At 42.2% G+C, this 26,608-nt stretch overlaps 2 protein-coding genes across 8 annotated transcripts in view; one reads left to right on the top strand and one right to left on the bottom strand.

Moving 5' to 3' along the window:
- Positions 1 to 462: 462 nt before the first annotated feature.
- Vdac3 (voltage dependent anion channel 3) lies at positions 463 to 16,467 on the bottom strand. Of its 3 annotated transcripts, none has more exons than XM_085844088.1 (9): positions 16,342 to 16,467; positions 11,407 to 11,475; positions 10,271 to 10,320; positions 6,934 to 7,086; positions 5,431 to 5,483; positions 3,655 to 3,882; positions 2,391 to 2,541; positions 1,436 to 1,493; positions 463 to 990 (listed from the first exon to the last, which is right to left on the bottom strand). In XM_085844088.1, the coding sequence occupies exons 2-9, from the start codon at positions 11,471 to 11,473 to the stop codon at positions 899 to 901; spliced, it is 852 nt and encodes a 283-aa protein (XP_085700214.1). In that variant the 5' UTR covers positions 11,474 to 11,475; positions 16,342 to 16,467; the 3' UTR covers positions 463 to 898. The 3 variants fall into 3 exon arrangements, with proteins under 3 accessions (XP_085700214.1, XP_085700215.1, XP_085700213.1); XM_085844089.1 differs by lacking the exon at positions 16,342 to 16,467 and adding an exon at positions 13,464 to 13,482 and having other exon boundaries at positions 1,432 to 1,493; XM_085844087.1 differs by lacking the exon at positions 16,342 to 16,467 and adding an exon at positions 13,464 to 13,482.
- Positions 16,468 to 16,594: 127 nt separating this feature from the next.
- Positions 16,595 to 26,608, top strand: part of Dkk4 (dickkopf Wnt signaling pathway inhibitor 4) — a 35,061-nt gene continuing 25,047 nt past the window's right edge. For 3 of the 5 annotated variants that reach the window (XM_085844094.1, XM_085844091.1, XM_085844090.1), the window contains exons 1-2: positions 16,595 to 16,882; positions 20,695 to 20,799. The gene's annotated coding sequence lies outside the window, so the exon portion shown is untranslated. The remainder of the gene's footprint in view (positions 16,883 to 20,694; positions 20,800 to 26,608) is intronic. The other 2 variants (XM_085844095.1, XM_085844092.1) reach the window with 1 other exon arrangement.

The following is a 26,608-nucleotide window of genomic DNA, read 5'->3' as shown; positions in this document are numbered from 1 at the left end:
AATTCTAAGCTGTCTCCAACTGTTATATAACAGGCATACATTACTTCTAACTAGTTTACAACTATGATAGACTTAAGTCTACCCATATCTTTTCTAAACTGTAACTCCATCTGCAGCTGTATTATCACACCTACTACTCAAAAAACAAAACTCCCAAACATTTTTGAAGCCCTGGAAGAGTCAGAGACACCCCCTTCCCATGTAGCCTCCCATCCATCTCTCCCTCTGCCTGTCTCTTCCCCCACAATGCACTGAGCAGCTTCAAGACACTGCAACATGATCCAACAAGAAGCTAGTTCCTCCAGAGCTGTGCTTCTCCACAGCAGACCACCACCACTGCTTCACCCTTCTAGGATGGAGTGAGAAGCAGAAGTCGAAGGGAGGGGGAAAGCACGTGTATTTTAGACTCACCACTTTAGAAATGACTCCACGTTCACAAGCAAACCAACCACTACTAATAAGTCAGATAAACAATTATGTTCCAAATGTGATGGGTTTATTTTACTCTGATGCAAAACCAAAGCTCTCACTAGAGCAGAGACTGATATAACAAAAGGCCATGGAAAAGTGGACTGGGACATGCAGGACGCGGTGTACAGACCGGGGAGGCAGGTCACTCCTTTAACATGACACTACGTTGTTGCTGAGGAACATATTTAAATTAACTCTGCAGAACTCAACTGAAATGTGGCACAAACATGACAATTTCCAGGCATGCCTTCCAGGACCTCCCATTGGATAGATCTGTAATCTCTAGACTTCAGTGTGGGAAGAATTACAATTCTTTGGAAGAATAAAAAGTTCACACTTTGAAATTTCACAGAATTTTAAGGCCAAAACATAGTGGGTTCATTTCTCTTCATTTCCAGGGACAATTGATACTCTACTCAAAACCACATTAAGCCTCCAGTTCAAATCCCAATCCAACCTTGTGGCCTCCTGCATTGAAGTTCTTCCCATCTATTAAAGCTGACAGGGTCAGTTTGACTCCTAAGGAGAAGAAAACACCGTAATTACTTGTAGCCAGTATCATACTCAGACCTAAATTTTCTAGAAATAACTGATCTAAGTGAATAGCATGGAGTATAGGTAGGCGTAAGCTACACTGCACTGGCACAGTTGTCTAGGCTGACTGATACATGAGAAGGAAAAACTACTTGGAATTCAACATGAAGAATAATGAGGGATAAGCCAAATTCAAAAGCTAGTGATTAATCATAGTTTTAAACTAGTTGGAAATGTATAGCTAGAAGAAATCAGTTAAAAACTTAGAACAAGAGCACCTGCTCCGTTCTACTTTGTCTGTATAGCTAGTTGTTACACAATGGCGTCAGTCAACCCACGGTGATTACTTTAGAGGTTGCAAAGATTATTCTCATTATCTCTTTGTAACTTTCCGTCTTGACCCTCCAACTAATTAATTCCCTTTACATACCTGGTCGGAGGGTCTGCGTATAACCCAGTCCAATTAAACTGGCATTGTTTACTTTGGCCTAAGATTAAGAGATGAAGAAGCAGCAGTTAGAAAACAACTTCACAACATGCCAGCTCAGCGCAAAAACTACTTCATGCACATGGTTTCTAAAGCTAAAAGTACTGGGCAAATTTAAAAGTATTAACACTGTAAAAAGATAAATCTTCTAACTAGTTGAGAGGACTGATGGGAATTGTGGGTAATGAGAATGTATGCTGTCAAGTTCTTGAACAGATTTTCAAGCACACTGTTAGCAAACATCCCTATGTACTGAATTTCTTGTTTCAAGACAGAGCCTCCCTTCACAGCCCTGACTATCCTGGAACCCACCACAGAAATCACAGAGGGCTGTGGTCTCTGCCTCCCAAGCACTGGGACTGAAGGCATGCAGCACCATGCCTGGCCTATAATAAATTCCTTATGACACCATCTTACAACCCCCAACAATGATGAAGCAGTTAGAGTTTATGACAACATGGACTCAGGTATCAAAAGCCAGATCCGGACTCTCATTTTGACACTGCTGCTTCCTATGACCTCCACCTAGTTTCCAGGTTGACTGTAGAACAGGGATAAGGATATTGCTTTTCACCACACTCAACAGTTACAGGAATTACATGAGATAATACATGTAAAAGCATTACACCTAAGAGCTAAATTTCTGTTAGTGCTAACTTAAATAACTATTATTAGTAAAAATAGTAATCTACTCCCATGAATTTACACATAAGAACATACTGAGGTCAAGGCTACACAACAGCTGAGAAATTAGGACTAGAACCCAAATTTCCTGCCTTAGCCATAATGACCTCTCACTACATGAGTGAGATCATGAAGTGAATAAAGAACATAAGCACTGTAACAGTACTCCAGCACTCATTTACAACTAGGATCCAATCTCACAGCACATTCTTACAGATAGAGAAGTTCTACAATCCAGCTTATATTTAGCAGCGATGCCAAAACGAGTGTTGTTGCTGCCAGCTGTCCATGCCAGGTTTATTGACGTTTCAATCCTCTCGTTAACTTTCTGGTAGATTGAGCCTCCAAACTCAGTGCCATCATTCCTGTTCTCATGGTAGAAAGGAAGGAAGGAAGAAAGATGGAATCACTTACTGCTAATACATGGAAACAAATTCTATATGGCAACTATGGAGTCTAGCAAATTTCTAGTACAAATGACTATTAAACAAGACATAAAGCCAACCTACAAAATATGTCAGAGCCTAGTTAAAGCATAGTAGCTCCTGATTGATTTACTTGGCTCTTCAACATAATATAAAATTTTTAAGACAGAATTCAACTCTGCTCAAAGGCAGACACCTCAGATAAATATGTAATCTATAGGTAAGTATCTTTCATGTAATCTAGAAATTATAACCTTTAAGTCTCTCTTTCATATGATCTAGGCCCATAAACACTTTAGAAAGATAAAAATAGAGGAATAAAACAAGACTAGCTTAAAACACTTTACAATCAATACCCAGGATGCACTGCTCCAGATATAAACTCATGGCTCTTTGAAGCATCCCATGGTTTTCTAACAACAGCGCTTGAAGACCACTTTCTATATTAAGAGTATTGAGGTACAGAGCAATGCCTCAGAAACACACAGCTCACTCCTGCCTATAACCTCAGCACTGGAAAGTATAGCCAAGAGGATCAGGAGTTCAAGTCAAGCTTGCTACATGAGTTTGAGGCTAGCCTGATCTACATGAGATTCGTCTTAAAACACCCAAACCTAGCTATATTGTAAGTACAAGTTGAGGCTGATTCAGCCAACACTGAAAGCCAGGATTACTTTGAGATTCCTATTATTTCTGGATGCAACAGAGGTAGTAACTGGGCTCCAACCAAAGTTATATGAAAACTCCATACACAATTACCAGAGTAGTTCCAGTTTGTTCACATTATCTGGTGATTGTTCTTATCTGGTGATATGTGCTCTAGGCTGTCTGCACTCAGTGGTTTCACAGATGCTAAAATAGCCTTGAGTTTGCGGTGAGAGCTGACAGCAGAAACACAGCAGCGCAGCCTGACTGGCTCAGTGTGTGAGCTTCCTGACAATGCACTGCTGACGGTGAGACCGTGCAGCAGGACTGGCACCTACCAAGCAGTATTACCATCCTTTCACCATTCAGGGGAATTGCACTGGCACTAAAGACGCAATGAACACTCACACGTGAGTATGCAGCTGGAAGTCTGCAGCCTTGTAACCAAGAGCGAAATTATTCTGAGACAGTTTGGATTTGGCTGTGTCAAAACTCATCTGGTAGCCAGCAAGCCAACCTTCAAAGGCCAACACAGCCCAGCCATAGATGGTCGGTCCAGAAAAATCTATATCAACATTACTGCCGAGACTAAAACAATCCCGTCTATAGGAGGCCTTTAATTTCCCACTCTTCTTTCTGTAAAAACAAATAACATGATAAAAACCATGAGTCCACATTTCCACTCTGAGGTATAAAGTCATACCCTCCCCAGAGGTAGATGACTGTGTGGTACAAATGCTACAAACGACTTAGCTCTACAAATACAACCCTTAGGATGCAAGTATGTGTCAGTGCGGGCTGTGATACTCTCCTTTAATCCCAGCACTTTAACCCAAGGAGGTAGAGTCAGGTGGATCTCTGTGAGTTCCAGAAGAGGCCAGGGCTACACAAAAAAAAAAAAAACTGCTCAAAAAACAAACAAACCCACACACACAAATAAATGTATATGTCATTATATAAACTAACAAAGCGTTTTATGAGTGACTGTTAAATAGGAAGTGCTCTGATGTTCTGTTGCACAGTAGGGTTATTACACATAAAGTACTATATATCTCAAAAATAATGCAAGGATTTTAAAGTTGCTTTCAACTCAAAGAAATGATGTTTGAGGAGATAGACATATTTGATTACACAGTATATACACATATTCAAATACTACACATTATGCCACAGATATAAACATTTTTGTTAAAAAAATACAAAGTCCATAAGTAGTAAGATATTTAAGTGCCAAGTTAATAATCTGAAAATATATATAGAGAGACACGTGAGAAATAAATTATCTTCAAGTGCTAAAATGTAATATCAAAACACATAACTAGCCGGGCGTAGTGGCGCACGCCTTTAATCCCAGCACTCGGGAGGCAGAGGCAGGTGGATTTCTGAGTTCGAGGCCAGCCTGGTCTACAGAGTGAGTTCCAGGACAGCCAGGGCTATAGAGAAACCCTGTCTCGAAACACCAAAAAAAAAAAAAAAAAAAAAAAAAAAAACCACATAACTAACCTATTAGTAGAAATACACTTTTTTGTTGCTTGTTTTAGACAAGTTCTCACTGTGTAGCCATGGCTAGCCTGGAACTATAGAGATCTGCCTGCCTGTCCCCGTAATGCTGGGATTAAAGGCATGCACCAACACACCCAGCCAAAATAATAGCAATGCTGAATCAGAATTAGTTTTGCCTTACAAGTCTTTTAAAAGATTATTCTAAAAATAATTAAGGCATGTGACAGGAAGAACAGACCCATTGTTTCATCTAAAACCAAATTTCTCTTTGCATTTATCTAGCATCTCTGCCTTCAGACAGCAGAAAACCAGGATAAGCAGATAAGAAATGAAATAATGGCAAACAGACTAAGCCTGGAGGACGTCTAAGGCTCAGAAACTAAGAAGGCAGCACAGCACTCATCCTGGTCCTCACATCTTAGATACACTCTTGCCAAACACAGCAGCCTTCAGAGTACAGATGGCTCAGGTCTCAGGCCTTCTAATTCCTAACCCACATAGACGTGCCTGTTTTCTTTCTTTCTTTCTTTTCTTTTTTAACTGTAAGTGTTATGCTGCCTTGAGGAAATCTTCCTTTAAAGACACACAAGTATTCTAGCATTGCTAAAACAACCTCCCAATTTCTCCCTACCCCTACAGAAAAAAACAAACAAACAAAAAAAAATGGGTTTGGATAATTACCCTGTGTTTGGTACAAATATGGTATCAAGAGTCAGTTTCAACCCTTCAGCCAACTGTAAAACAAAAATTTGTCAATTAACAATTTTCAATTCTTTAACTCAAACAAAATAAAACAAAACCAATGCTAAGGTTTCTTCCCACTTTCTCTTTAATAATAAAGTCATTAAAGAAAGCCAAATAGTCAATTATATAATAAATTACTTCCCCCATCTTTTCTTTGTTTTTTTTTTTTTTTCGAGACAAGGTTTCTCTGTGTAGCCCTGGCTGTCCTGGAACTCCCTCTGTAAATCAGGTTAGCCTTGAACTCAGATGCACCTGCCCTCACACTGCACACCCCACCCCAGTGCAGGGATTAGAGGCACACACCACCACTCCCGGCTCTTACCTCCCACCTTTCTTTATCCCCTTAAGTCCCCTCCCCTCAAACCCAGCCCTCCTCATGGTTCTCCCATCAAAACATAAATTAAGCTGGTTATGGTGGCATGTCCCTAGAGTCCAAGATACTCAAGAGGCTGAGACAGAAAACCTTAAGCCCAGAAGTTTGTAGCCAGCCTGGGTGACATAATGAGGACCCAATCTCAAAACTTTCAAAACATTAAAATGTAAGAAGCTAAATCCTAATACATTAAATAATCAAAGTTACTGATGAAAATTAATTGTTCCAATGTAACAAAATAACCGTGTTGTTCTCTTGAAATGACATTAACAAAGCCACCTGCTTTAGCTGTACCCCTCCCTAGGTGCTAATATAGATATACCTTCAACACTCAGCTAGGCATGGTGGCACACTCTTGTAATCCCCACACTAGAGGTACAGGCAGGAAAATCAGGAGTTCAAGGTCAACTTCAAAGAAAGTCTGAGGTTCACCTGGACTACAAGAGATCCATTCTCCAAAAGGAAAATACAGTACCCTGAACACAGTGTCTGACAAAACGTTCTCCTTCAAACATTAAAAACTGCAGAAACATCCCTGTACACCTAATTTTGCAAAGATTACAAAAGTAATCTAAATTAGAGAGTCTGCTCTCCTCAGGAGAGGATGATCAACTGTATAATACAATTAACTAATCAGAACAAAGATAGTGTGGTTTCCTAGAAAAGTTAGGACACACCAAGAAAGTAAATAAACAGGCTACAGAAAGAAAATACGGTAGAAGACATTTAAATTCCCACTCAGATTACATTTTGTGTTTGTTCAATTTTTTAAGGATTATTTTTATTATGTTTACTCACGTGTATCCGTGTGTACTTGTACAGAAGTACATACATGTGAGTGCAGGTACTCGTGAGGCAGGAGGTTTAGACCCCCTAGAGCTGGAGCTATGGGTGGTTGTGAACCACCTGACAAGCAAGGTGCTGAGAACTGAACTCAAGTCTGGAAGAGCAGGACTTGCTCTTAACCACTCAGCGTCTCTCCAGCCCTCGTTATTATTTTTATAATGACATTATGTGATATCAATGAACTATTAAACCTACAAATAACTTCTAGTGCTTTTTCTTACCTTGTTCTCCCAGGAGATTTCCGTGCCGAGAGTATTGTCTGTGTTCCACTTCTGGGTGAAGGTGAGCCCATAGCTGCAGACCTTGTATTTGGTCTCGAGGTTGCCCGATGCTTTCCCTGTGTCAGTATAAGCATGACCTGAAGTAGAAAATTCCTGATAAACAAGAAAAACATTATTATTTTAAAATGACTTCACCAAACAGAAACCAACCCTAGCCTTCAACAACATACCTTCTGCTTCCTTCCTGTCTCTAACCAGGTTTAGAACATTCCATTACTCCTTCCTTCTTATTGATATTTATTATTCCACATATTTTTTTAATGAGCATATTAAATTTTTAACTTTAAGAGAAAAATATCTTTCATGGAAATAAATGCCTTTATTAAAAAGGTAAAAATACTGAATTTTTCATGGCCTAAGATGACTATCAAGTCTCTAAAATACTTGTCAAACAGTACATTTAGAGGTGATTAAAAACCTAAACACTAGCTTCAACTTTCTTTTCATAGTCAACAGTTTAGTACTTTGTAACCAGGGGTAGAAGTGTGGGGGTGAAGTGGAGGGTGAGGTGGGATGGCATGAGGGGTAGAGGTGGGGTGTGCTGGGGATGGAACCCAAGGCCCTGCTCACAGCTCTATCACTGATCTATATCATCAGCCTATTGCTTTAGTTATGATTGACTTAGTTTTATTTTATGTGTCTATATGAATGTCTGTATATATGTATGTATACTATGTGTATGCCTGGTGCCCATCAAGACCAGAAAGCAAACCGGACCCAGTGGAAATAGAGTTACAGGCAGGTGTAAACTGTATGTGGTGCTAGGAACCAAACCTGGGTCCTCTGTGAGTACAGCAAATGCTTTCAACTGCTGAGCCATCTCTCCAGCTCCAACTACTGTTTTTAAAAATGTATTTTTATGGGCATGTGAAATAGCTTAATGGTAAAGTGCTAGCCTAGTGTGCTCAAGGACCTGAGTTCCATCCCAGCACTAGAAAAGGAAAAACACTGTGAAAATACACACTCAACATAACCGTGATCCTTTTCAATTACATACTGACATAGCACTCAAGCATATTTACAGTGTTGTCAAACATGAATGCTTCAACCACAAAACTATCTGTAAAACTTTCACCATAAACATTTTCAAACGACACCTATTTTCACAATAAAACAGAATTTTTAATTGCCTTTTTCCTCCTTCTCCATCAGGCCTACCCTCTAAAGTATCAAATAATCACTCTGAATGCTGTAAGTGTATCTTCCTCCCAACTTCAGTGTCCCTTCCATCATGTGATAATTAGCAGTTGGGAAAAGACCTTCTTTCTAGGGGACACAAACAGTCAATACCTGTCACTGATAATCTGTGACTGCCCAGAAGGAAATGTCTGCCTGACCCTGTTTTCAAGGAGCATTTCTGAAATCTGGCCAGCAGCATGGAAGGGGACCCTTCCTAAGCAGTTCTGTTTCACTGAGGGCAACAGGCATCCTCCCTTTAGCCCTAACCTAGTTCTGCACAGATGAAACTGTGGGGAACTATATACGACCTGTAACACTACACAAAAAGCTTCCAAAATAAAAACCATGCTGTCCACTTAGAGCAAGGCATTAAGAAAAACAATACAGCATAAGCCACGTTTAACGGCTCAGGTCAATTCCTTAATGTGAAACTGTTTGCTTTTAATAGTAAGTCTAATTGTCTAATATTACAGTTTTATATTTGCTTCCCAATAATGGCAAATGTAGTAAATGTAACTACTATGGTGTTATTCTATGTCTTCCTCTGTCTCTTAAAGTCAGACGCTTTTATCAAGAATCTAAAGCACCAGACACACAAACTCAAAGAGAAGGCTACCACTGTTCTAAGCTGAAGTGCAGAAATTGCCTCAGTTTGGGTCTAATTTGACAATTAGTAAATTAAGTATAAAATATATTTACAACATGAAAATGGCATCTTCAGCTATGTGTTTAATGTTCGTAAGCAACACAGACAAAGATCATGTAAAACATAAAAAATGTACAACAAAAGACAAAGTTAATCCTAGGTTAATAGAGACAAAAGCAGCCCCAGAACAAGCACACAGGCAGGCTTTTTCCTCACCATCTGAATGCACACCGGCACCACAGCAGCATGAAAGGAAGAGAGAAAGGTACAGTTGACTTTTCCAACACTACTGTAACTTGTGACAATTCTAAAATGTGTACTTAGAAGGCTGAGGCAGGAGCATAGCAGGTTCAAGCCTATCTGGGATACAGGGTGGGTTCAAAGAAAACACTGGCACCTTAGTAAGAACTTGTGTCAGATTAAAAAGTAAAATGGGGCTGGGGGCTAGGGTGCAATTCACTGGTGGAATACCTGCCCTGCATGCATAAGGCCTTAGGTTCAATATGGAGTACCAGAAGAAAAAGTTAATCTACTTGCTGAGATTTACTGAATGTCTGCCTAATGATGTTTTGAAAAATATGTCAACATCTTAACTTCCAATAAAAAAGACTGGAAGAGAATCAGTTAAAAAGCATAAAACTGAGCTTGGTGGTAGTGCAAACATTTAATCCCAGCACTCAAGAGGCAGAGGCAGGAGATCTCTGTGAGTTCAAGGCCAGACTGGTCTACAGAGCAAATTCCAGGACAGCCGGGGATACACAGAAAAACCCTGTCTCCAATCATCATCATCATCTTCTTAAAAAGCAACAAAAACCCACATAAAAACAAGGTCTTCCGAAGGACTAGGGTTTTATTCCCAGCAATCACAAGGTGACTCACAACTGAAACTCCAGTTCCAAGTGGTCTGACAGTCTTTTTTGGTTTTCTTGGGCACCAAGCACATACCAGGTTCAGACATACATCTAGGCAAAATGCCCATACACATAAATAAATTAGTTCACTTTTAGAAATATAAAATAATCTTGTATATGTGTGTGTATACATATATAAATTATATTTCTATATTTTGTATAAATCAATAGTGAAAAAGACATTAAAATTAATTTATTTTTATAAAATGTGTATAAACCATTATAATGATAGTAAAGGTTTCAGTACTCATACCCATTCATGAAAGTTTATATATATGTGACAGGAGTCAAAAATATACATTCTGTATCATCTAAGAGTGAGATGCCTGATACTCTTATGAAGACAAAGAATCCAGCTGCCAAATTCAACCTAACCATCTCCTGGCTTTACAGTCCCAGTGAGTCCGAGAAGGGCACTGCTGTAGGGCAGGCAGCGGTGTCAAGAGCATGCTGCTGGTTTTTACAACAGGAAACAATTATTTTAAAACCACGACCCTTAAGTTAACATACTTTAACCATTAGAAATATATTAGGTACTTACCACTCCACTGCAAGACTTGGTTTTCAGATCTATTTTGACCATGCCAAACCCTAGAAACATTCAAAAACAAAGTAATATATACAAAATGTAACTTTTGCTCCAGTTTTTTCAACTTAAAAAATATGCAACTAATACATTACACATCCCATATGGAAAACACATGGTATTCTCATCAGACAAGAAGTTGAAAAGAAATTGAATTATGACAAAAGTATAATGCTAAATGCCCTAAAAAATGAATAAACTCACACCTTTAAAGTGTAAAAAAAGAAAGACAGAAAGGAAAATAATGCGCTATTCTAAAATCTAAAATGACTCGCATATCTATGTGTTGTGTGTATATGTACGTTTGCGTATGTATACGTGTATGCAAGGTAAAAATATAATGAACATTAGTAGTAAGAAAAAAGTATACAGCACAGAAAAATCAAAAATTTACTATTTTAAAACCTAGAACATTTTCTAATTGTAATAAAGATAATATATTATTACCAAAGAAATAAAAAGATGACATTTCTACTGCCATTAAAAATCAGTATATTAAAAAGCATTGTACAGGCTGGGAATGGTAGCACACACCTTTAATCCCAGTACTCAGAAGCCAGAGGCAAGTGGATCTCTGTGTATTCCAGGCCAGCCTGGTCTACAGAGCAAGTTCAGGTCAGCCAGGGCTTTATTTTATCTTGGGACCCTGTCTCAAGATAAAATAAAGAAAAACAAAACAAACAAACAAACAAACAAAAAAAACATTATACAGAGAGGGGATAAGCACTTTAATCATAACCAGAACTAGTAAAATGAAGCATAAATATTATATGTGGATGCTACTTCATATTACAGATAATATTAGCTATGCCTATGTATGTGTGTATATATAACAACTGCTCTCTTAATGTTGCAAAGGAGCCTAAGGAATGAGAGGTAAGAGGCTAGTAACAGCCCTTAATACCTGTGGTATACATTAATGGTCACTTTCCCTTACTTTACTAACAGAACACATCTTGCACATTTCACCAACTGAGCTATTCCCCAGCCTACAAAGCAAACATTTTAAGGATCTGTAAAAGCATGTAGCTGAATCCTCAGAATTCACCACGAACCCTGACTGGACATAAAATTTACCATTGTGTACTTACCATACCCTTTGTTAAAGACATCCTTGGCAGCCTTTCCTAGGTCGCAGTAAGTTGGTGTGTTACACATAGCTTGAAAATGAAAATGAAAACAAAAATTAACCACTTAGCATGTTCACTCCTAACTCTTCTACTCTTTCATCCCGAGAAGATTTTTTTTTCCTTTGCACCACTAACACTATACCTTAATGCAATCAACATTCAAAGATGGAGTTGTCCTAAAACTAGAAAATAAGAGTTTACTCTTGAGATCCAGAGCTTATCATTTTTATTGCATTTCAAAGACAAGCATCTCACAGGCTTTGTTACACTGAGTTTTCTTTTTCACTGTGTGTGTGTGATAGGTACACACTTGTGCAGGCACACATGCATGTGTCTTATCCTCGGGTGCCGTTTACATTTTTTTGAAACAGGGTCTTTCACTGAGCTAGCTCCGGAGAGCTCCAAGGTCCTTCTGCCTGTCCACACCTCTTCGAAGGTGGGATTACACGTACACACTATTATGCTTGGCCTTTTCAAATGGGGTTTGAAGTTCAAACTCAGATCCTCGTGATTGTGTACTTTAGCAACTGAGCTATTCCCTGGACCACAAAGGAAACATTTTATGGAACTGTAAAAACATGCAATTAAGTCCTCAGGGTTGAGGTGTGAGAATCTAGCTTCAATCTCAATACCACACCCCACAGGAAAAAAGTACCCTGGTGTGTGCCTGTAATCTCTGCGCAGCTACTGAAGCACAACAGTAACAAATTCAAGGCCAGTCTAGGCAATTTAGGGAAACTCTCCAAAAGGGAGGTTGTGGGGATTGGGAGGAGGGAGGGTTAAAGGCCTTCAGGGTTTTAATATTTTGCTACTCTGAAATTCAGTCCCTAAAATAAGACCTGATGGTTCAAGCCTGCAATCCTAGCTAAAGAGAATGAGCCCAGGCCTGGGCAACTTAATGAGACTGATCCAAAGACAAGAATAACAGATTAAAGAGAACTGGGAACACTGGTAGTAGTAGAACCTTTGCCTAGCACACAGAGGCCCCAGGCTAGTCCCCATACCACTGGGACTGGCGAGAGTTCAATAGTGAAGAGCGCTGGCTGTTCTTCTGTGAGACCCTGACTTAAAGCGTTATCTCCCTGAAAGGTAAAGCCCCTAAACGTTCCCCTAAGCTTGTTTTCCCTGATCTCGAAAAATACAGCCAGAAAGAAGCTCTTTGTTCTCTATAGCCAGCAAAAAGCCTTTTTGTTTCTATACCTTACAACCAGAGATGTGACCTAGCCAGGCGCTTGTCTGGCTCCCTGTGCCAAGGACACGGAGATAAACTCCACAAAGAAGAGCTACAACTCACTCCCCACTCCTCATGCCTTGTAATTTTACCAAGGACACCGGCCAAAAAAGAGCTGTAGCCAACTCCTCCCAAATCCTCACTTTTTCCTTTAAAAGCCCCCTACTGTGACTGGTCAGGGTCGAACTCCCCTGCCCTGCACTGGCAAAAGGAGTTCAGCTAGCTGACAATAAAGCCTCTTGCAGTTTTGCATCGGGTGTGGTTTTCTCTCAAGTTATTGGAGTGCTGGCCAGCTCATCCCGGGAATTGAGTGGAGGTCTCCCCAGTTTCGGGGATCTTACACTTCCAAAGGGTGTCAACATGGCCTCCCACATCATCTTTAACTCCAGTTCCAAGGGCTACAATGACCTTTTCTGGTCTCTATAGGCACCACACACGTGGCATAACACCCATACACACAAAATTACAAAAAAATTAAAAAGAAGAAATAAAATGTAAAAGCTTTGAAGCTGGGTGTGGTGGTGGTACATGCCTTTACTTTCAGCACTCAGGAGGCAGAGAAGGGCAGCGTGAGGCCAGCCTTGTCTACATAGAGAGTTCCAGACCAATCAGAACAACTTAGCCAGACCCTGTCTCAAAATTTAAAATAAAATAAAAGGCTTCAAGAGACTGAACCAGGTGTCTCAACAGACTACAGTAGGAGGACATCAAATCCATGATCAGTCTGGGTTCCAAGGTCCTATCTCAAAACACAAATGAAGAAACAAACAAACAACAACAAACCCACCTACGAAAGCTGGAGTGGTGGCTGAGCAATGAAGAGCGCGTGTCAGGCAGCCCATAACCACCTGTAACTCCAACTCTAGGGGATTTGACACACTCAGCAAGGATCTGTACACAGCTGACACACATACAAACACACAATATAATAAAGATTTTTAAAACCTACTAAATGAAATATACTATTCAAGAATGATCTTTCCTAAAGCTTTTCTTAACGTTATACTTTTACTATTAGCCAGAAATAGAATTGAATCTATCTGCAATAACCTGCTTACCAAAAATAGGTGTGAACTTTGAAATTAAAACCTTTGAAAACCAAGATGCTTTCTATCTTTCCTACTCATTATTTACCCAATTTCTATAGAAAGCCAGTAAGACCCTCATTCTGAATTCTCGGTGAACACAGATCCCTGCAGCATTTCTATTGTCTTCCTGTTAAAGACTCAAAAGCCAAGTCTAAGCAACCACTCAACTACCTCAAATAATTCCATGAGCAGGATTTTATGACACCAGAAAATTCCAAAGTACCAGTCAGCTTCCAGGCACTGCCACCTGGGGGCCACATGCAGCCAAGGATGCAGCCTACGATGTGACTCTACCTACAAAAAATAAAGTAAACAGGAGATCTGAGGCTAGTGAGGTGGAATTAAGGCACTAACTGCCAAGACTCATGACCTGAGTTCTGTCCCTCAGACACACTCGGTGGAAGGAGAGAACCAACTCCCACAAGTTGTCCTCTGACACAGCCAGTGGCATGCAGGCATCTAAACACATCAAACTAACTCTCTAATTTGGGGCTAAGATAGCTCAACGAGGTACAAATCACCAAACCTAACAACCTGATTCTGATGCCAGAACACATAGTTGGTAGAACCAACTCCCCTAAGTCATCCTTTGACTGGCACACAGGGGCAGAAGAAGCAAAAGCATGCACAAGTGCAAGTGTGCACGCACACATGAAATATATACATGAATAAAGATAAATAAATAAAACACAGGGTGGATATGGGGAAACGTGACTTCAACCCCAGCATTCAGAGGCAGGGGCAGACACAATTTGTACATCTGGAGCAAGCTAGAGGTGCTACATAATGAGACTCTGAATCAAAAAAAAAGAAAAAAAAAAAAAAAAGCCTGACTGCATGACCTTAATAGATGACAAAGTTGTTGTTGACCATGAACTTTGTAGATGAAGTTGTGTCAGATCAACAGGTTGAACACATCTTCCAGTTATGATCACTATGCATGAACTATGGACACTTTGCAAATCATTTAAATAACTACCCTGTATATTTATACTCAGTCAGTCCAACTCTTAATCTAATTCCTGCTAGGCTTTTGCCTATAAATAAACAGGGCCTTGGTTTATAGCCCAGGCTCGCCTCAAACTTACTGTGTAGCAAGGTTGACCTCTCAACATATGATAGTCCTTAGCTTCCGGGGAGCTAGGATTATAGCTGTGTGCCACCATATTCAGCAAGACTCATGTCCTAACTAGAAAGTCATTTAAAATTTGTACCTGTCACATGCACGCACTATGATATAAAGTTAAGAGGAAAGAGCATACAAAAAAAAATCATATATAAAGTCGGGGCAAAGGAGATGGCTCAATTGGCAAAGTGTCTGTCACACAAGCATGAGGAACTGAATATGAGGACCCACACAGCATTGGGGTAGGGAAAGAGTGGAGACAGGAGGATCTCTCAGTTCAGTGAGGAGACCACTGGACTCCACATGCATACGTATGTGCACACAAACGTGTACATACACCACATAAACAAGTTCACACACACACACCCAACATTTATAGAGAAATGGGGATGGCCTGTGGGTAAAGCACTTATCTTACATAGAGGAGGATCTATAATTGATGCCATGGGTTTTATCCAAGGCATCAACCAAAAGGAAAAGTTAAGGAGTCAAGGCGAAAGAGTGGTATTGATGTTCTACATCAATCTATAATAAAATTCTGCTCTATGTTACAGAGTTTGGAGTCCACTAGCAGGGTAATTTTACAGTCCCGGTAGTAACGTAAATCTTTTGCCATCATTCTAGGAGGGAGGAAACGCAGGTCTTACGTATTCAGACAGAAACGTTTATACAGTTTTAGGTTTTCATACTGATCAGGGAGAAAATAAACCAAGGTGGTCGAAATATCTAAGTGCTATTTACAAGCTGCGTTTAGCGTTTTTGATCCACTGTTTCTCAAAAATCATCACTTTGCAAAAGTCAAGTGGCTAACTGAAGTCGTTCATGCCCAAACTGTCCCTTTTTCGGGCCCATGATTCTAATGGGAAATGCACTGCTGGTATGATCAAGCAAAAAAATCGAGAAAACTCAGACTCCATGTTACTCGAGAGTCAAGCTACAACCTCACAATCATCTTAGCGCTACAAGACAGCTATGCACCATGCCCTGAGGCTGCATTAGAGCCCAAGAAGACGACAAAAGGCACTAACTAGAGGAGACAGCTTCTCTTTTGTTCCTTGTTTCTGCTTTTTAAGATGCATGAAGAGCATCCACCCTACGGCCGTCGGGAGTGCAAGACACGCCTGACAGGTGCTGGACACGCCAGAGAGCGGGGTGAGGACAGGGTCGGGTGTAGGTTTGGGGTTCCGGACTCGTCCTCTCTAGAAACCGCCCGCCTTCCAGCCTGGCCCCGGGCAGATCGCCAGTGCGCACGCCGGGCGCGGCGGAAGGTCGCGGCCGGCCCAGGGCGGCGACTCCCGCCCTCAGGCGACCAGCAGGGTCCGGGCAGCGGAGTCTCCCCTGCCTCGCCTCGCCCTAGGTCGGCGCTCCTCAGCTCCTCCTCCGTGGCCTCGGCCGGCTCCTCAGGCCCGCCGGCCGTCCGCCCACCCGGCCCGCGGCAGCGGTCGCCTCACCTACAACCCGAGGGTGGGCCCGTCCCGCTCCACCAAGGCAACGCTGAAGGTCTTCTCGAACCAACGCCGTCTGCGCCTGCGCGACCTCGCTCCCCAGCCGCGCCTGCGCGCCTGCGCGCTCGTCGCTCCCCCAGAGCGAGTGCGCGCGGCGCGGCGCCGAGCCTCAGACCAGACGCGCAGGGGGCCCCGCGGCGGGCGCCTCGGCCAACTGTCCGGCTGCGCGTGCGCAGGCGAGTGCGCCTGCGCAGTGAGGATCCTGCGGGCGGGTGACCGGCGCGGGGTGGTGTGGAAATGGCCGAAAGGCCTTTGAGGACCTTTGCTGGGCCGGGAGGCGCGGCTCTCGCGAGAACGTGCCAAAGCCGTGGCTACTGTCCCCTGAAGGGGCGCGGGCGGGCAGGGCGCCAGCAGAGACCCAGGGCGGGCTCTGCGGACGCAAGCTGCCAGCCAGAGTGTCGCTCCCAGACCCTGCCACCCACTCTCTGGTGGATGACTTGCAGGTCTTTATGGGAACTTCGTCCCAGGTCAGCTGTAATTTTAAAATGTGAGTCTTCTTAGTTGGATCGATGAGAAAACCCAGGCCCTAGGGGTTAGGCGACTGCGGGCTTCTAAAGCACGCAAGTTAAGAGAGAGAGAGAGCTCTTCTTAGAAGAGAAATCAATGTCGCAGGAATTGTGCAAGGAACACACCACTGCTTTAGAGCCACCTTAGTGACAACCGATTCCCCAGCAAACGGTTAAGGAGATCCCGATGGTTCCCAGGAATCACTCACTCCGCGGATTATTTACTAAAGTGGAAAGGACCTTCACAGCCAGAAAATCGCCTTCACCAAGTGATTAAAGCTAGCTTCTGGTGCCGTGTCATTCACAGAAAGGGACACAAGTCGATATTCTTACATTCTTGGTTGTGAGCCTAGCCTTTAACGGCTGAACCATCTCTCCAGCCCACGAGTCAGTATTCTTAACAAAGCATGCAATTTGTCTATGGGCAAGAAAGCAAATCCAAATTAAGGGACCTTCTGCGAAGCAACTGCTCAATCTTCAATGTCATGAAAGATGAAGAAAAGGGTTTAAGAACAAAAAAGATGTAATGCTGCAGTGTTTTTGTGATTCTCAGTTGGACTGTGGATAAAACAAAAGGGCTATTAAACACAACCAAGCAACTGAGGAGATGTGAGTAAACTACACTCGTACACTAGGACTAGAGCAACGTAGAATCTGAGGGTACTGTGCCTTGGTTATGTACAAATGGCCTTTTTGGAAATATTTGTTGACATTTCTACTACTAACTCTTTATTGAAAATAATTTTTCATACGATATATCCTGGTCATGTTTCCCCACCCCCAGCTCCTCCCAGACTCCCCCAACCACCTGACTCCGTGCCTTCTTTATTTCTCTCTTTAGAATACAAATAGTCAGACAAACCAAAACTTAAAAAAAGAAAAATAATAAAGAGGAAGTACGAGGAGAGAAAACACATAAACACAGAGTCCGTAACATACACACAAAACACAAATAAAACAAAACAAAAGGCCCAAAGTCAGAACCATTGAGTTCATTTTGTGCTGTCCCTCTAGGGGTGGGCATGGAGTCTCCATTGAAGAAAACCATTTTGTTTTCTTTGCAAGTGGATGCCAATTAGAGATAGTTTCCTGTTATGGATGGAAGCTTGTGTCCACTTGGAAGCACCACCTGACGTGAAACTGCAGGCCCTGTAGTTCAGTAGTTTCTCTACCATCACTTACACAACTCAGCCCTGTTGTGTCTGGAAGACACTGTTTTCTTGGTATCATCCTCCAACCCCTCTGGTTCTTACAATCTTTCCACTTCTCTTCCAGTTGCCTGAGCCCTGAGGGGAGAGATTTGATGGAGACATCCCATTTAGGACTGAGTGTTCCCAGGTCTCACCCTCTGAACACTGTCCAGTTGTGAGTCTCTGTGTTAGTTCCCATCCACTGCAGGAGGAAGCTTCTCTGATGAGGACTGAAAGAGGCACTGATCCATGAGTTGTTGCAGGATATATGCTCACATTTAGAACCCCAGGACTGTGCACTGGAAAACCCTTAGTCTGGTGTGGCTCAACCCTAGCACACCCAGAGCTTTCTGTAAACACAAGCTAAATAAAGTCACCGGCAGGTCAAGAGGTAGAGCAAGCAACCAACTGAGAGAAAGTGAGCAAAAGGGCGGTCTTTGAGTTGAATAGTATTTAAGACAGCATAGGAAAGGAGAAAGCTTTTTCCTTATAGGATGTCAGCGGAGTGGGAGAGTCAGGGGCTTTCTCTGCTTCTCTGAGCTAGTGGGCTTTCACCAGAGCTTTCTGGCTTCTAAGTCTTCATGTAGTAAATTGAACGTTTGGGATTTTGTTTTAAAAACAACGGATATAGCAGAATATTGTTAGGACTCATTTTATACCTAAATTCCTTTTTTTAGAACAGTAGCGTTTGGTTTTTCTCCTAGATCCATGGCCTATCTAGTCTCAGGTTCTTGGCCACCAAAACAGTGTGAGGCATGTCAGACTCATGAGGTGGGTTTTAAATCCAATCAGACAGTGGTTGGTTACTCCCACAACTTTTGTGTAGGCATACATTTTCTTTGCAACCTACTCTTTTTTTTTTTTTTTTTTTTGGTTTTTTGAGACAGGGTTTCTCTGTATAGCCCTGGCTGTCCTGGAACTCACTTTGTAGACCAGACTGGCCTCAAACTCAGAAATCTGCCTGCCTCTGCCTCCCGAGTGCTGGGATTAAAGGCGTGCGCCACCACGCCCGGCTTTGCAAGCTACTCTTAATAAGTGTTCAAGCTCTCCTCTAGCCTGCCGCCCAGCAGAGGAAATGGAAGAGAAAAGATATTAGGATATGGGAGAAGTGGAGCTGTTCAGCATTAGTTCTTTGGGGGCAGGCTTGATCTTTCTCAGCAGTTCAGTCCTCTAGCAAACATCAAGTATGACTCAGCAGCTGCAGACCAGCCCTCTAGGCAGGCAGATAACACACATGGACTAGCAACTACAGTCCAGTCCTTTTGGCAGGCAGACATCAGGCACAAACCAGCAACTGTAATTCAATCCTGAAGAAACTTCAAGACTCTCCAACCCGCCCAAGACAAGGTCGCTGAAATGGCAAATTGCCACAGGAACTTCACGAGCAGTTCTTGGGCAAGTTTCTCTCTATGGCAGCATTGCCACAAGTTGAGCTCAACACTATATAAGACAAACCAATATATGTGTGTTGTTAGTAAAGAACAGTGAGGTGGAGCAAACCAAACCAAATGCTCAGTGCCTGTCTCCCACTGTCTGTGGGGTCATATTTATACTCCTTCATCAAGCATCCTTCCACGTGTTTGCTATATCAGAACATCCTTTTGTTGTGCCCAGATTGTAAAAACCCCAAAGAGACCACCAGGAATCACAACCCGATGTTGTCACATGAGGGTCTTGATTCAAGCTCCAGCTTGGGCCACCAACCTTTCCTGATGGAACAGGAAGGAGAGTGAACCCCCAGGTCTAAGTGAAGGGGGTTTATAAAGGAAAAAACAGGCTTTCCAAGCCTTGGCCTTCATTACATGAGAGGGTAAAGAAATGCCATCCTTCAAACCTGATAACGTTTGTTCAGACAGCGGAGCAGAACTGTGCAGCTAGAAAGGGACCTTTCTGACCAGGAAAAAGTAACTTGTGCTATCAGAAACTGGTGTATAGTTACAAAGTGGTCAGATCTGCCTGGGAACTCCTGATTGTCTCTTTCCCATAGTCCAAGAGTGGGCCTTTATCATTTCAAGGATATTGGCTTCTGCTTCCTTCAAGGGCAGGAGCCATCTGCACCCAGAGAAATGTTGTTAATCAAAAGGAGATGTGAGTTACATGGAGATTGGGTTGTGCTGCTTTTCATCTGTTCTCAAGGCTGGCATTTGCCCCACACACACCAGGGGTGGGGGGAGTCATCAGAGGGAGGGAGTGCTAACTGCTCTGGCTCTTCGAAGGCTCGGGAAAGTATAAGATTTGATGCAGGTTTCCTGTGTCTCTTCACCTTCATCTGTGTCTACTTCACTAATGCATCCTTTCACCTGTGTGCCCCAGCCAGACATCATTTAACATCACTAACTTCCCAAGGAATCTAGAAGGTTCCACTTCACTTTTGCTCCACGATTGCACCAGCACATCTTGCAGATATGTCACCGTTATAGGTGACAGGGTTCGTAACAGGGTTGGTGGTTACCTTTCTCCTCGGGTAGCAAGCAGAGTGCTTTCCAGTACCATGAAAACCAGTCATAGGGATGAAGGGTCTAGTCCAGCACCACCTTGACTGCGAGTTTAATGAGATACGTATGCTTTCTCTTCAGTAATAGGCCCTTAATCTCATTTTGCAGAGACAACCAATATCCTGAGTTCTCTGATGGCTCCCATGGGGCTCCCTTTGTCCAACAGTTCAATTAGCTATAACCTATTCCTGGCACTAGAGGGTCCACTTGAAGGTAAGAGATGCCTAGTTGGGCTTTGTCTCCTCAGTATTTTTGGTGACCCATCTAGATTTCTTTCATATGTGTGTATATTTTAAGAGCTTCTACTCCAGTATGTTTCCATATGACCCTTCCAATGACCCTCAACAATAGTTGTCCCTCCCCGCATTCCCACCCTTACCCTGTTTCCCCCCGCTCCTTCTCTGCTAAATACCCTTTTTTTCTGTCTCTAACTATATAGTCTATTTCCCCTTTCCTGGAGATCTCCCCCCGCCCCACTTGTGTCTTATTCGGTGCCTAATCTCAGTGGTTATATTGATAGTAGCATGGCTACTGAAGGCTCAAAAGCTAGCATCCACATGTAAGAGAATCAGAGAGTATTTATCTTTATGGGTGTGGGTTTCCTCACTCAGGATGATTTTTTTTTCTTGCTCTATCCATTTACCTGCAAGTTTAATAGTTCCATTTTTAAAAACTAAATAATATTCCATTGCATAAATGTTTCAAGTTTTCATTATCTTTTGATGGAAATCCAGGCCATATCCAATTTCTGGATATTATGAGTAGAGCAGCAATGAATGTGGAGGGGTAAATGTCTATATCGTCGGATGTAGTGTCCTTTGGGTATATGGCTAAGCATGGTATAGCTGGATCTTGAGGTAGCTCTATCCCCAACATCCTGAGGAACTCCCACACTGATTTCCATAGTGGCTGCAAGTTTGCACTCCCAGCAGCAATGGAGGAGTGTTCCCCTTTCCTTGGACCCTCGCCAGCAGGAGCTGTCATTTGTTGCATTGATCTTCATGCTTCTGAGTGGTATAAGATAAAATCTCAAGGTAGTTTTGATTTACATTTCCCTGACAACTAAGGATGTTGGATATTTTTAAGTGTTTCTCATCTGTTTGTGTTTCATCTTTTAAGAACTCCTTGTTTAGTCTTGTGCCCCATTTTGGGGGTACCCAATTGGGTTATTTTTTATTTTGGAAATTAGCCCTCCATAGGATGTTTAGTTGGTAAAATAAATCATTTCCCATTCTGTAGTTTCCTTCTTTGTCTGAATGAGGCCCTAGTGGTTTAAATGAAAATGCCACCCCCCCCCCCCACACACACCAAGGCTCATAGGTAGTGGCACTATTTGAAAGGATTAGGACACTGTGTGGCCTTACTGGATGAAGTGTGCCACTGGGGGTGGACTTTGAGGTTTCAGAATGTTCAATCCAGGCCCAGGATATATATCTCTTCCCGCTGGTCCAGATGTAGAACTCTCAGCTCCTTCTATAACACTATGTCTGCCTGTGCCCTACAAGGCTTCCCACCATGACAATAATGGACTAAACCTCTGAACCTATAAGCCAGCCCCGGTCAAATGTTTTCTTTTAAAAGACTTGCTGTGGTCATGGTCTTTCCAGTAATAGGACACTGTCTGGTGTCCTTTGCCATACAGAAGTTTTTCAGTTACAGAAGGTCCCATTTTTTTATTGTTCTCAGTGCCTGTGCTATTGGTGCTCTGTTCAGAAAGTCATCTACCGTGTCACTGAATTCAAGACTAGTCACCACTTTCTCTTCTGTCAGATTCAGTGTATCCAGCCTAATGTTGAAGTCCATGATGCATTTACTGTGCAGTTTTGTGCAGGGTGATAAGTATGGAAATATTTGCATTTTTCTACATGCAGTCATCCAGTTTGACCAGCATCATTTGTTGAAGATGCTGCTTTTTACCAGTGTGTATTTTTGGCTTCTTTGAAAAAATCAGGTGTTCATGTGTATGTGGCCTTCTGCCAGGGTATTAATTCTATCCATTGGTCAGTGTGTCGATGCTGATTCCATGCTGTTTTTGTTACTGAAGCTGCTTGGTAGTAAAACTGCAGGCTGGAGATGATGAGTCTTTAGTTCTTTAATTATTCAGAATTTTTGCTTCTCGATTCATTGAGGGATAGTGGTTTTTAATTTTTTTCTTTCTTTCTCTAGGTAGCAGGACAATTGTGGCCTCATAAAAAGAATTAAGTAATGTTTCTTAGTTTCTATTTTTGTGGGATAATTTTAGGATTACTGGCATTAATTCTCTGAAGGTCTAGTAGAACTCCTCACTGACTCTGGCTGTCCCTGGGCTTTTCTTGGTTAGGAGACTTAATTACAGCTTCTGTATGACTAGGTGCTAAGGGTCTGTTTAAGCTGTTTATCTGATTTTACCTTGGTATTGTCCTATATACCAAGAAATGTATCCATTTCTCTGATGTTTTCCACTTTGGTGAAGTACGGATTTTTAAAGTATGTCTGTCCTTATGATTCTCCAGATTTTCTCGGTGTCTATTTTCTCAGTGATATCCCCACTTTTGCCTCTAATTTTATTAATTTAGATCTTCTCTATCTATCTTTTAGCTAATTTGGCTAAGGGTTTATCAATCTTAATTATTTTATTAAAGAGCCAACTCTGTCCCATTGATTCTTTGAGAAAATGACCTACCTGAGTCCTAGTCAAATGTGGGCACTCTGGCTCTCAGTGTTTCTAGGTATCAGGGTCTGACTCAGAGGAATGGGAATGGGCCAGGAGGGAGGGATGAGAGGGTCAGTTCCTAGGTTCAGCTGAGCCCCCAAGGAATGGAGGCAGGGTAGGAGGAAAGACATCTGCAAGTAGGCTGCCACAGCGATGGGGGGCAGGGGGGAGGTGAGAGCCTACCACCAACTCTTAAATGGCTAAAACAGAAAACAGGGGAAAAAAGAAACAACAAACAAATATAAAAAATTATTAACAATTGGTGAGTCTAGGTGGAAGACAATGTATGTCTTAACTATTTTTGAGATATTCCAATAAATTCTTGACATTTCAATAAAAAGTTAGGGACATGTCTTAGTCACTGTTTTATTTCTGTGAAGAGACACCATGACCAAACAATTCGTATAAAAGACAGTGTTTAACTGGGGGCTTGCTTACTGTTTCAGACTCAGGGGCAGTAAGCATGGCAGCCATGGTGCTGGAGCAGTAACTGAGAACTGTGGATCTCCCTGATCCACAGGCAGAGAGAGGAAGCACTGGCCTGGCCGGGGCTTTGAATCCTCAAAGCCCATCTCCAGTGGCACACTTCCTTCAACGAGGCCACACCTACTCCAATAAAACCAGGCTGCCTAAGCCTTCTAATCCTTTCAAACAGTGCCACTTCCTGCCTAAGCATTCAAATATGAGTCTATGGATTCTGTTCTTATTCAAATAACTACAGGGAGAAAAAATTAGACAAAGTTGTAATGATTAGCACTCATTAGAACACATATTAATTGCTTACTGTTTGTGAGGCATTTCAAATAAGAAGTAAGAATGATAAATGTTCCCAAGGGACTTATACAACTTGGAGACATATCTGCTGAATGAATCAGCTTATGATAAATGCCATCAAAAGCAGAATAATCAATAACCTAAATAAAGTGAGCTTTGTAGTCAAAAGAGGCTGGTTCTGTTTCTCAGATCTGCCAATTTTGTAGTCTGAGAACAACCTCTTGGGGTTCCGTTTCCATATCTTTGAAATAGAACTCAATAATGTCTGCCTTAAAGGACTATAATGGGTATTTAATAATGTATTCAAAGCACTTGCCAATTGGAAATATTCATTCATAATGAAATTTAATATGCAACATTGGAGAATGGTTAACATTGGCTGCTCTTCCAGAAGACTTAGGTTCGATTCCCAGCGTCCATATCACTGCTTACAATGACCTGGAACTCCAGTCCCAGAGGATCTGACACCCTCTTCTGGCCTCTACAGGCACCAGGCACACATGTGACACACATTCATAATACAGATAAAACTACCCATAAAAAAAAATATATATATATATATATATATACACATAAATGTATAATGTGTACATATTATATATATAATAAATAGATTTCTTGAAAAAGCTCATGTACGGTAGGAGTTTAAGAGACACAAGTAGAGTCCATATCTGTTTATGTGTATTTGTCTCCGCTTGTGCTCTGGATTTTTCCTGATCTTTGTTAACTGTGACAGACTTTAAAATAGCACTTTGAATGGAATGTGACAACATTCCTTCTCTGTCCTCTGTCTTCCCAACAGTCTTTCTTCTGAAAGGACCTAATAACAACACCACTCACATGGCAGAGAGCTGCTCTCTCCCAAAAGCAGGATTATTCAGCAGAGCCACTGTTAATTAGAAAAAACATTCTTTTGCTCCCTTTCTGTCCTTGTGGCTCCCACAAGTTAACACTTCCTGTCTATATCAAGCCATCTTCACCCCCACAGAACTGCAGCTCCCTCCCCACCACACCAAGGTCTAAACTCTTGGAAAATGTAAAAATCCCGGAAACTTGGCATGCTAGTCCGATAAAACTAATACATTGTACTGGTTTTGAACAGGAAGGGCACTGTTTGGGGAGGTTTGGACATAACAGCTTGCTGGGGGATGCGCATCACTGGGGCAGGCTTAAAACACCTGGCATTAAAACACCCTCACACTAGTCCAGCCTGTTCTCTCTGCTTCATACTGTGGCTGAGGCTGTGACCTCTCAGCCTCACACTGTGGTCACCACCACTGCAGCTCGCTGGCATGCCTCCACTCTGCTATCATGAGCTCTTACTCCTCTGCAACCCTGAGCCAAAATAAATGGCTCTCTTAAGTTAATCACGGTGGGGGTTTTGGTTTAGGTATTTCGTTTGTTCGTTCTTTTCTTTTTTCTTTTTATTTTTTTATTAGATATTTTCTTTATTTACATTTCAAATGTTATCCCCTTTCCTAATTTCCCCTCTGAAAATCCCCTACTCCCTCCCCACTCGCTCCCCCTTCTCTCTAACCCACCTACTCCCATTCCTGGCCCAGGCATTCCTCTATACTAGGGCATAGAACCTTCACAGGACCAAGAGCCTCTCCTCCCATTGATAACCGACTAGGCCATTCTTTCTTTTCTTTTCTTTTCTTTTTTTAAAGAAAGATTTAGAGAGAGAGAGAGAGAGAAACCTTGAAGCCCTGCTTATCCTGGAACTTGCTATATAGACCAAGGTGGCCTTGAACTCACAGCTATTCCCCTGCCAGTGCTGAGATTAAAGGCATCCAGTGCCTCACCTGGCTTAGTAATGGTGTTTTATCACAGTCACAGATGAAAAACTAAAAGGGACTTTTAGGCTCTTCCCTTTGAGAGAGATTTTATATTTTTAGATAGTGTACTATCTCTAGACACTCAGGGGTGACAGATGAGGAAGCACCGGGTAACAATTGTGTGGATCAGGAGTCACATGAAAATGGTATCGGGGCACAGACCACCTGCTCAGGCTGAGACAACCCACTGGTCTGCCTATGTTTTGTTTCTCCTTTCTCAAAAGAAAAATCTCAGAAAGTTAGTATAGTTTCATCGACCTTAGCAGGCTTCCTCTCACAGTCCCCGGCCCCAAGATTCTTCTTTAAATAAAGAAGAATCTCTGATGAGAACTGAGGATGGCATATGTGAAGAGAAGGAGGCATAGGCATGGGCCTGTTGCCTTCGTGAGATGGTGACAATGTCTAACCAAGCCTGGCTGGGGTGGATATATTTCCCAGGTTGTTTGTGGGTAGGTGCAAAGGGTATGGCTTCCAGAGAACAGGCTTAGTGTGACCACTGGTTTCTTTCCCCCCCTCCTTTTTTTTTTTTTTTTTTTTTTTCTTTTTTCTTTTGGTTTTTCCAGACGGGGTTTCTCTGTATAGCCCTGGCTGTCCTGGAACTCACTCTGCAGACCAGCCTGGCCTCGAACTCAGAAATCTGCCTGCTTCTGCCTCCCAAGTGCTGGGATTAAAGGTGTGCGCCACCACCACCCAGCCATGACCACTGGTTTCTTAACAT

Source organism: Mus caroli, unplaced genomic scaffold, assembly GCF_978045245.1.
Source record: "Mus caroli unplaced genomic scaffold, Mus_caroli_1 scaffold_10, whole genome shotgun sequence".
NCBI lineage: Eukaryota > Metazoa > Chordata > Mammalia > Rodentia > Muridae > Mus > Mus caroli.
The sequence above is the reverse complement of the archived record's forward strand: the minus strand, read 5'-3'. Positions and strand labels throughout refer to the sequence as shown.

Excerpts from the sequence above, each read along its gene's own strand:
- Vdac3 (XM_085844088.1), bottom strand. The coding sequence starts at position 11,473 with ATGTGTAACACACCAACTTACTGCGACCTAGGAAAGGCTGCCAAGGAT. Across the intron at positions 10,321-11,406 it reads TGTCTTTAACAAAGGGTATG|GGTTTGGCATGGTCAAAATA; the intron begins GTAAGTACACAA and ends GAATGTTTCTAG. Across the intron at positions 991-1,435 it reads TACGCAGACCCTCCGACCAG|GAGTCAAACTGACCCTGTCA; the intron begins GTATGTAAAGGG and ends TCTTCTCCTTAG.